This window comes from Oryza sativa, chromosome 1 (genome assembly GCF_034140825.1).
Source record: "Oryza sativa Japonica Group chromosome 1, ASM3414082v1".
Lineage (NCBI taxonomy): Eukaryota > Viridiplantae > Streptophyta > Magnoliopsida > Poales > Poaceae > Oryza > Oryza sativa.
In genome coordinates this window covers 21,208,730-21,220,223 of record NC_089035.1, presented here as the reverse complement: position 1 = coordinate 21,220,223, position 11,494 = coordinate 21,208,730, and the positions used below count along the sequence as shown (strand labels likewise).

Sequence of the window (11,494 nt, the reverse complement as noted above, 5' to 3'; positions counted from 1 at the left end):
AAAGTTTTTCCACCAATAATTCCAAGCATATGACAATCTCGTTAATGCATGGATGATCACTACTATAAATATGACTATTCTGGACAACCCCTTTAATTTTACGGGTGGACTAAAAGACGATCCGCCTATGAAAAAGATTTAGGGGGTATCCAGTAAAGGCCCGTCTCTTAAGAGCAACAGGGCATTGGCGGACCTGCCCGGCCGGTGAGCTCGATGGGCCGACTGGCACCGCACACTGCAGCAAGGGGTGGGAGAAGAGAGAGAGGAGGTGGGGTTGAGGAAGAGAGGGATAGAGAGTCGGGAGGACAGAGATAGAGAGGGTAGAGACTAGAGTGTGATATGGGGATCTCACCTTGTTTTTATAAATAATACTGACTGGAGTGCTACATATGGGTCAAAATTACTCTTGAATGAGTCGGAGGGGGGAGGGGGGAGGGTTATTTATCCAATTTGAATAGTTGAGAGTGTAAAATATATAGTATTCGAGTTTAGGGAAGTAATTCGATTGATCGTAATAGTTTAGTGGGTAATTCGTTTTATTCCCTTCTATTTGCACCAATTTCACAATTAGTACTAGTAGTTGACCATGCATACCAATCCCGTCAGCTAAGATTGATTAGCAGTGTGTTAGCAGGTCATTAGATAAATATTGTGCTAGCTAGTGGAGTACTAAGTACTAACGAGTTTCCCAACACGCACTAGCTACTTACTCTATGAATTAAAATTATTTGTACCGGCAACCATTTTCCATTAGATAGGACAGGTCCAGCTCATACCGCCCATAGTGTGCCAGCATCACTTATACAAGTTGTAATTATATATTTTGAAAACATAAGAACTACGATCACCATTTTGGAATGCACAAACACAAACCAAAATATATCATATAGGCCATCGATATGAATCGCTAAAATATATCTCAATCTCTATTACAGTAGGTTCACAGAGGAAGGATAACTTACTGAGAACATGTTGGAATTAATAGATGGGCTAAGGCCCATTCGAAGATTAATTCTTTGGAAAATTACAAAAGCCCACCTCATGAGATGGCATGCATGTGAAGTTTAGTACCACATTGCTTATTCTAGGAGAGGGGGACCTCTTTAAAAGGGAGGATGCCCTCCTAGCCACTTGAAGCATGTGTGGTGGAGAGAAGAGGGGGAACACACGCTCGCTCGCTCGCTCGCCTGGCAGGTGGTGCGCGTGCACGAAGAACCATGAAGAACGCATCGAATGGTCCGCAAAATTGGCTCTTCACCCTTGCGCAGATGTAGCCTCCTTTTGCAGTTTTATTTTGCTGTGGGAAATTCGGATTTGTTTTGTTTTGGAAACATTACGACCGCGTCGAATGTACCGCAAAATTGGCTCTTCACCCTTGCGCAGATGTAGCCTCATTTTGCAGTTTTGTTTTGCTGCGGGAAATTCGGATTTGTTTTGTTTTGGAAACATTCCGAAAAATCCAGTGCGTGAAAACGGCATGGAGTCCGGATAAGTTACGCGCGACTTATCCGGTTCGGTTACGCGGAGTGGAGATCGTGCGGGCGCCCTGATCAAGCGACCTATCTCTATATAAACCGAGCCGCCGTCTTCACGCAACACACGCGAAATCAATCTAGGGTTTGCCTCCTACTCTGTACTGCGCCGTCGCTCGTAGACTACTCCATCCCGCTTGCCGGCGTGCACCGGCGATCGGGAGAGCAGGTCTCCGAAACCTCTGCCTTCGATGTCCTGAATAGGGAGAAGGCGGCAATAAGGTTTTTGGGAAGCGCTTCGCGCGACTGCTCCCTGTTCGTCCGCGACGGCTCGTCTTCCTCTCCGCTCGCGTGCTGCGCGCCTTCGTCGACGCCCGCAACCGCAAGTAGTTCCTGCCGAGCAACCGGTCTTTCCGCCACCTCGGTACGTGTTCGACATGTTGCGCATATTTGATCTGTTCATGTTTTACTACTTAGTTTACATGTGTAGATCTAATGATGCGTTCATGCTAGTTTACATCTGCAATGTCATGATTTATTTATGGAATAAATTAAATCATTATGTGCTTATAATTTCAACAGAACAATAGATAGCTACTCCCTCCGTTTCAGAATGTAAGTCATTCTACCATTTCCCATAGTCATATTGATGTTAATGAATCTAGACATATATATCTATCTTGATTCATTAACATCAATATGAAGAAATGCTAGAAAGACTTACATTGTGAAACGGAGGAAGTAGCTTTATACCTGACCAAGGTTCAATATGACCCAACGATGGGGAGAAAGGCACCGGACCTTGAAGAGTTCATCTCAATGTCTGAACGACCGCAGAAACACAATGCAGAACTAATGCACAGAAAAGACCGGAAAGCCAAGAGCACGAATTAGAGGATCCTAGAAGGATCTCTTCACAAGTTCACGAAGAACAAGGAAGAACAAGGGTTAATTTCTAAGGCACTGAACAACTCGGCTATAAAACCATATAGATTTTTAATTCATCATATGATTTAAATGCTTTATACAGTAGCATATATAGATGATACTTATATTAAGAACAACCCTTCTAGATAGGTATGAACTGAAGTCACCACGTTTGGAGGTAAAAGGCCAACTGGTGAAGCATTCAAGAAGTGTCCTTCGGTTCTCGCACGTCTTCTCGCCTTATGCGCGTCTTCAGTAATTGGGTCATAACTCCTTTTTGGGAATTCCAAATGATGCTCCGTTTGTTGCTTTGAAAAGTAGACTTGATAAGCTTTCCAACCATGTATATTTGAGGCTTGCGCTTGATAATTAAGCTTCTCCGTTTGCACCCTGGAACATGATAGATTGGTACAGACTTGCGCTTGAATTTGAGGCTCTTAAAGTGTAACCCCGAGTCTTGCGTGTGTAACTCTCCTCATCTTGAACAATAGTTTTGGTGTTCTTCGTGTAACCCTCCATGTCCTCCATCTGACCCAATGGAGTAGCCTCATATGTAAACCTGAGTAAGAGTAGAGTACACGACTTAGGTAGTATATAATTCTCATCAATATTTGAAATTTGACCTAGAGAGGAAAGCATTCACCTCTTGTTGGAGTTTCTTAGCACGACTGCGCATAACCAGTACTTCATAAGCATGTGCGCTTATCAGCTTGGTTACTTGTGGCTGGTCCTGCACTTGTTTTTTAATGTGTAAACGATGTTCGACTTCTTGTAATATGTGGCGGTAACTGATGCATCCGGTGTAACCAAGGACCGTGGATTACATATGGCTGGGATGTCCTCATCAATATGCTTGCATTTCTTGAAGAGTACTACTGAAATATACTATATTGTCAATTTAGTTGAGGTCTATTGGGTAAAGAAAAGTTGTTTCACAAATAATTTGAAGCGTGTGACATTCTTCTTGATGGTATCACTATTAGTACTTAATTAAGCAGTAAAAGCTTTGACCTTAGCAAATGAATCTATTGACAATGACCAGAATCTTTAACAAACAGGGGTTTCATATTCTCAAATCCAGATAGCTAGCCCTCTGATGTGTTAGGTGGAGTTAGAGGCGTGTCCTAGGCGGGAAACTATTTTAATCCCTCGAGGGATATCCCCTCGTTCTTTGCATGCCACTCAAATGGTTATGAAAAAATTTGAAAAAAATTGAAATGGTGTATTAACATGTGATATAACACTCCGCAAACATGCAAGTTCAAATTCAACTTGTACATCTCGTAACGAAAAAAAACAAATTAAACCGCAGCTAGTTAACATATATTCAGAGTCAAATTAGTTTTTTTCGTTGCGAGATGTAGAAGTTGAATTTTTTTGTAACCATTTGAGTGGTATGCAAACAACAAGGAGATATCCCCTCGAGGGATCAAAATCCTCTTCCTGTCCTAGGCAGCGACTATCCTCCACAATTGGCCTACCGACGTCCTCATCCACTTCGTCTTCACCTCCCCAATTCCATTTTCAAAATTGTAAATGAAAAAGGTAGACATGGAAGTGTGGATTCAATCTTGTGTGCCCTATCAAGTTTAATTAGTAATAAAAATCCTGTCACAGCAGTTAATGGAAGGAAACATGGTTTTTTTACCGTCACAATAGGTTTGATTCACAATTTGTGCAATTAAAGTACTGACCTTGAGGAGGTGGTCTGGACAAATATTTAGTAGTTTTCATGTTTGAGCAACTGAGAGTTACAAAAGATTTCCCTTTTATCCTCTCTCTCCATTTCCCCTGTTATCGCATGTCGTCCCCGAGCTAGCATCTGAGCTCATCCATGGCTACCAAGATGAACAAATATATGAGCTACATCCATTTTCCACTATACATCAGCCCAGTGACCATGCAAGCTGAAAGGAAGAAAGCAGTAGAGAGTACTTCCTCCGTTTCATATTATAAGACTTTCTAGCATTGCCCGCATTCATATATATGTTAATGAATTCATTAACATATATATGAATGTGGGCAATGCTAGAAAGTCTTATAACCTGAAACAGAGGTAGTAATATATACGTATGGTACATATATACTAGCTACTACTCCACTCGAGCTATCTGATTTTTGTAGAGAAAGATGGAAAAAAAATAGAATATCAGATGCTCGTGATGTAGCTCAGGGGTAGAATGAAAAGGTCGCTGGACTTGGCTGGAGCCGAGCTAGTCCTCCGGCGACCGGCGTTGAGCTTGCTCGTCTGGCGCACAACTGTTTAGTGGATGGAATCTATGGCACCAAGATCATAACACCTTAAACTCAACTGCTCAACCCAAACTATATCCTCTCTTGGTCTCTCCTAGTCCTCTATGGCCATGGACAGATCTAGCATATATCCTGACCTTCTCTCCGGCCCGTTGCCACGTAGGTCGCGTGCCCAAGCGTCAAGAGCCCCTCATCCTATCAGCAAGCACAAATCATGCATCTCCATGGGTGCTATTTTTCTTGGACTGAGGCAAGGAGGACGAAGGTTGGGCCCACAGCGCGCGCACCTTGCATTGTGACGAGTATACCGCCCGGCGATAAATTAGTCGCCAGCTTTTCCCTCACCTTGTGTTCTCTCCCTTCCACCTAATAAGCACTAATCTGACGTGGAGACCACTATTATCTATTAATATGGACTTATTGTACCTGGTCTTGCATCGGTTAACAAAATAGGGAGAAAAATAGAACCATTGTTCCATTGTGCCACACAATCCCAACAGGACAGATCAATGATTTGCTTAGATTTTTACGATTAAAATAATCAGTTTGTAATCTCACATCAAATTTTTTTCCCGCATGCCTCTGCCTCTCACGCATGTGGCCGCTGCAGCACCCACGTGCCACCATTCCAGCTCCCGCGCTCCGTCGCCACCAAAGCCTTCTCCACTTGTCGCCGTTGCACCTCCCATCACTCACCGCCACCCGCCGCCTCACCGACAAGAAGGCCGGGGATGAGTGGACCACGGGGTGATAAATTTGGGTTGATTGATTTGGTACTTGGGGGTATTTTAGTCAGTTCAATTTATAAAATGAGTTTTTTGTTTCCTAAATAAACCCTACCAGTGTAGTGAAAATAGGCTTAGACGATAGTTCCAATTTTGAAAAGTAGGGTCAAATGAGCAAAGTTGAAAACATAGGGTCAGATTAGTAGTTAGCCTCCATAACAGGGTCAAATGAGCAATTGTCACTGATATTTACCTAGTGGCTATGGTGGAGTGATTTCATGCACGAAGAAGCTGAACTTGCAAACACGGGCTGTATTCTAAGTATACGCAGGGGAGATCCATCTCGAACTCCCCATTGTTCATTTTTTACCATGGCTTGTTGATCTCTCCACCTGACAGTGATAAAACTGTACAGTATATATTATCTCCCTTTGGCCTTTGCAGCAGAGTTGATCATGTGTCAAAAAAAATCATTGTGTGTATCCAGTGCTTTTGAGCAGGGATGTATTCATTTGTACAGGTAATTCTGATATGCTATCTGCTACCAAGTTCACTATATTGACACACCGCATGTTGCGTCATAATTCTATCTGCTGTTTAACAGTTTTGAGTGCAACTCACATGGTACGTATCTTCATGAGTTGATGCATGCTTGCACAGTTTTGCTATGAATTTTATACCACTAGCATGGTTGGGGTGAGCTTGTTGCTTTGATCCCATTTGTGAAATTAATTGTGTTTCCAACCATTTTGTTATTGCACGAATTAAACTGTACAATTTTATCTTATCATCACTGGTCTCAAGCGAACGGGTCCGGTGCCCAGTATATATCTATTTGCTGGATGGAATGTCCTTTCTCCAGTATTGTGTGAAAAGGGGTTAGATCATCAGACAAATTGCTTCTGCTGGGCTTATGAGGAAATGTATAGGGTTATCGATCACTTTCTTTAAGGCCCCTCGATCTGTAGTGCTTGTAATAACTAATGATTAAATAAGTATATTCCATAACATAACTTCCAGTAAACTGTGACAATACATTTATTGCCAGCTTGTAATGCTAGCTTGGTTCAAACCTCTTACCAATACATGCAAATGTATACATATACATACGTACTAGCAATCAGAGCTTGACATGCGGCATGTAATATTAGCTAGTATAGACCCTATCCAACAATACTATATTATTGGGCGAGCGAGCGATGTTGATCGTGTAGTACTACATGTAAATTATTAATGTGATGTACGTAGTTTGATCGTGAGCTCGATCTCTCTCTACATCACTTCAATTTGGGAGTTTTGAGGGCACCCAGGTCCACCATAGTAAATGTAAGTGCCCCAACTAGTGGTACTGGAGGAACCAGTCATGATATTATAGCAATTGGGCAGCGAGGCTATCAAGCCCACACCATTTGGTGGTTTGAGATGGTTGGAGGAATCAACAACTTGGATTGCTCTACTGTAGGTGGCCTTGCCAAACCCTTCCTCAGGGAAATGTCCACTGCCCATGGGTGCGGTAATTTGAGGAGAATACACCTCCCCACCCCATTCCACAGTATCGGCAACGCCTGTCTGCAGGAGGGTAAAGATGGATGATGGCCAGTAGCCCACATAATTGCCTTGCAGTTGCAACCACCAGTTGCCCCCCGCTGGGTCCTGCAAATTGTATTCATTCATTCATCATTTACTAGAGGAAGGACAAGATGAGTGGCTAGATGGCACAGATTCTCCATGCCTATTCTTGAAGAATTTGATTTTGTATATATGCTTTGAATGATAAAGAGTTTAATTTTTGTTTACTGTTTACCTTCCAAACTAAATAATCATACTCATATTGTGTGCTGCCATAGATGGAGACAGGGGATAAGCTGCCACCGATGACGAACTGCGGGTTTGTCTGGATGAACCCTGAGCACGCTAGATTGTAACATCCCGTTGTGTTATATGCATCACGCTACAATATATATTCCATTAGTACCTTTGTGCTATCAATTAATTCCCCACCGTAATAGAACAGGGACGAAATATTAATTGTTACTAATAGTAAAGGAATATACATATATGTGTTATGTTCGTATATCTTACAGTCCAATAGATGAAGAGTCTAGTTTTATCATCCCCGTACATAGCTGGGTACACCTGAAACATTAATATAGATAGCTCAGAGACATCATCGTAAGAGAATGCACAATCATTGCAAAATTAATGCTTAGGACTTGTACAACAAACTATGATGTTATTAGTAGATAGATATCCATAAGACTGGTCACTTATCAAGATTATGTAGTTATATTAATTGTGGCATCCTTATATATATAAAAATTGAACATGAAATCTGTAGAAAATTATCTTCGATGCTATCTGTAGATAACATGGATGTCAGGGCAAGCACAAAGACAAGAGCTTGCATGAATGGATTGAGAACCTAGTCTAGTATATGTACCATGCATGAAAACTGTAAGACATGCAGATAGGATTTAATAGAACTACTTAGAGCAAGCACAATATATAAGTGACATAAGCAGGCTTTAAAAATTACCACATCATATTTATACTTGTGTGAAGGAGAGATGAGAGGCGAGAAAGAACAAAAGCGAGCTACAAAGTTACAATCAGTTGTACCACAAACTTCAAGTTAGACATTAATGTGTATAAGAGGTTGGTCGTATATTAATGATGTGTGTATGTTTATGTGTAACTATTGTACTAGTTGGCTCTATGTTAGCTCTTGATGACATGGAAATATTTTGAAGGTAACTAGCTCTTGTATTGATCTTGCTCTTTAGGTGTCATGTACCTGCCATCCTGCTTCAATGGTATTAAGGTCCTTGTTTTCATAGGAGCCCGCTGTGATCCATAGCTGGGACAAGCTGAAATCACCGAATGTTGCAATCGTTGGTTGCCACACATTGATGGTCACTTTGGTTCCGTAGTAGTTGGAATCCCCAGTCGCATATGCTACACCATACTGCTCAATGGAATATTAAATAAGAAATTTTATTTTGAAAACTACAATAATAATAATAATAATAATAATAATAATAATAATAATAATAATAATAATAATAATAATAATAATAATAATAATAATCCAAAATCGAGGAAGACAAGTTAATTGTAATATGATCTGAGGGTGGTACTATACGTGGTGGCCGTCCGTGACACCACCCAAGTGAGAGTGAGGGTGAGGGCTCCCGCCGTGCGTCTTCTTGCCAAACGTTGTAACAGAGGTGGCCCTCATGACATCCTCCTCCTTGGTCCTTCGGATCGGTATAGTATTGTCAGGGCACTTTTCGCCATTCTGATTCCATGTTTGGGTGAATGGACGTGTTGCTTCTCCATATAGGCCACTTGGCTGGATAGAAGGTCGCATCTGAAACCGCCACACATATACATTATTCGTTCATAAAGATATCATGCATACATTATATTATTCGTACGTGAAGATATCATGCATGCATTATATTGATGGTGTAGAGTGGAATTATATATGAAGTTAATTCACCTGGATTGTATGGTCCTTGAGAAGAGGATGGTCGAATGCAGGTTGATTGGAGATGTGCACACAATCTATGATATCTCCATCTAGGCTCTGCATGCCAGTTAATTTATGATCATATATGTAATAAGTCGTAGTATATAATTAGCTAGTTTGCATGCAACTAGATGTGAAATGCCAAAGGTACGTACCTGAAAGGTTGCGAGGGGAGGCTTGTTGAGGCGCTTGAGGAGGCTCCGCACCTGCCGCCGCCGCAAAGAAGTAGACGAAGTAGCTTCCGATGGCGAGAAGAGAGCCACCAGGAGGAGGAGCGCCACCACCAAGCACGCCCTTGCTGCTGCCATTGCTAGCTGCTGCTTAAAGCTAAGCTTCTTCGGCTCGCTGCAGTGCTTGCTTCTTTTCCATCTCAGATATACGCATGGCCCTTTTATAGGCCATGGGATCGAGCGCACGTACAGGTATATATACTGGGTACAGTACATGCATGTTCACAATGCAAACATACGTAGTAGCTAGCCAAAACGTACAAACTACTAGTAACTTGTTTACATAGAACTACGATGCATGACGCACGCGCGTGCAAAAATTAAGTCCATGTATGGATCGGACTAGCTTATTATTAGCTTAATTGTCTCCATCTAATAACAAACTTCGTCTAGTTTGCATATATATATCCATATTCCATCACAACTGAAATTCGATCTATTTGATTTGCACCTTAATTAATTTCGACAAGTAGTAATTGACCATGCATATCATATACGTATATCGATCATTATCAATCCCGTCCACTAGCTAAGATATGATTAGCAGAGTGATCAGCAGGCCATTACTATACATAGATTAATTAATTAATTAATTAATTAATTAATGTGCTAGCTAGTGTTTGTGGAGTAGGGACTATAAGGAGTTCCCAACGTAAATAATCCCGGGACCCCTCATCCGTTAGCAGTTTAGCTAGCACAGGTGGTTAGGTTCATATTGCCATCTGCAGCATGTGTGAAGAACTGAAGATAGCAGAGGGTCTCGCACTAGCTTACGTTACTAATTAATGCCTCTCGCCTCTTTCACATATGCCAGTACTGGTACCTTTGACACATATGCCACTGGTACCACCCATAGTGTGTCATCTCACTTATCCAAGTTGTAATTATTTTCAAGACGATATATACAAGTAGTACGATCGATCATCATTTTGAACTACACAAACCCCAAACAAAAAACATATCCTCCTTGCATTGCTTGAAGACTACTACTACTGAATTATACTACATTGTCAGATTTAATCGAGGTCTATTTCGTAAACACAAGTTTTTCCACCGATAATTCCAAGCATGTGACATTCTCCTTGATGCATACATGGTCATTACTACAAACATTATTTTTTTCAAACACCCTATTTAATTTTGCAGGCGGATGTACTAAAAGACTATCTGCCTAAAAAAAAAAGGTTTAGAGGTACCAATAAAGGCCCGTTTGCAAAAACAAGCGTAATTTCGTAGGCGGGTTTCTTAAGAGGCCCGCCTACGATGTTCGAAAGGAGTAATAGTATATTTTTCATCGCACACCACTAAATACTTATCCTCACCTCTCTCCCACTCCGACTCCTCTCTCCCTCGATCTCCCACTCTTGGCCGGCCTTTTGCCTCTCCGAATGACGACAACGGGCTCAAGAGCAGTGGCAGCCACAACAACAATGGAAAGTTCGGCGGTGCAGCAGGCTTTGAGAGCAATGGCGACTACAGCAGTGGTGGAAGGGGTATCAAGCCACCGCGGACCTCGTGGACGGTGGATCTAACGGTGGAGACAACGCCGGCGACAATGGATCCGGCGGCTTCAGGCAACGATGTTGCAGGGACCGTCGGCTCCACAACCACCTTCCTCAGGAGTGGTGAACCGTCATCGCTGGCCTCCGCTGATGATGATAGATCTGACGGCGAGGAGATCCAGGGCGGTGGATTCGGTGGCTTCTGGTGGGTGGCGGGGCTGGGAGGCAACGATGGACTACAGCGGTGACTTCAGGAGCGGCGGCGATGATTTTTTTTGTTGGGAATGGAGCTAGCTAGGGTTTCCAGATTATTTATGTTTGAATTTTTATTTTTTTCGCTATTTTTATTAGAAGGGTGGTATAACATGCGCCCACGTGCAAAATTCCTATTTTCGCATGCGGTTGTTCTTCCCATTTGAAACAAAATACCGATTTTCACATACATATGTGGTTGCTCTGGTAGTGACACATGCATGCATGCATGTTCAATTATGTGGGCGCCAACTTATCCGAAAGCCCGCAGTGAGCCAATTTCATTCACAAACGTAGTGGCGAACCAGAAAAAAAATTACTCGGGATCCTATAAGTACGTTATCTAATTTTTGACTGATATAAATTAGTTAGAATTAGATAATCTACTTAGGGTCCTAAAAGACCCTGCGAAGAACAACACAGTAACGCCACTGCACAAACGTGTAGCCAAAACGTACAAACTGTAGTAATTAACTTCTTTACAGAGAACATGTATAGGTGCAAAAATGAATGAAGTCCATGCATGGACTAGCTAGTCAGTCCCGACCTAAACTTCATTCGTCTAGTTAGCATCACAACCACCATTGCAAGCCCTGGAATC

General features: G+C 42.0%; 1 protein-coding gene across 1 annotated transcript; it reads right to left on the bottom strand.

Annotated features, from left to right (window-relative positions):
• Positions 1-6,358: 6,358 nt before the first annotated feature.
• On the bottom strand, positions 6,359-9,328 carry LOC4325841 (protein neprosin). The gene is made up of 7 exons (XM_015771913.3): positions 9,065-9,328; positions 8,880-8,966; positions 8,520-8,747; positions 8,172-8,342; positions 7,460-7,513; positions 7,182-7,328; positions 6,359-7,030 (listed from the first exon to the last, which is right to left on the bottom strand). Exons 1-7 carry the CDS (start codon positions 9,215-9,217, stop codon positions 6,650-6,652), a joined length of 1,221 nt encoding a protein of 406 aa, XP_015627399.1. The 5' UTR covers positions 9,218-9,328; the 3' UTR covers positions 6,359-6,649.
• Positions 9,329-11,494: the final 2,166 nt, after the last annotated feature.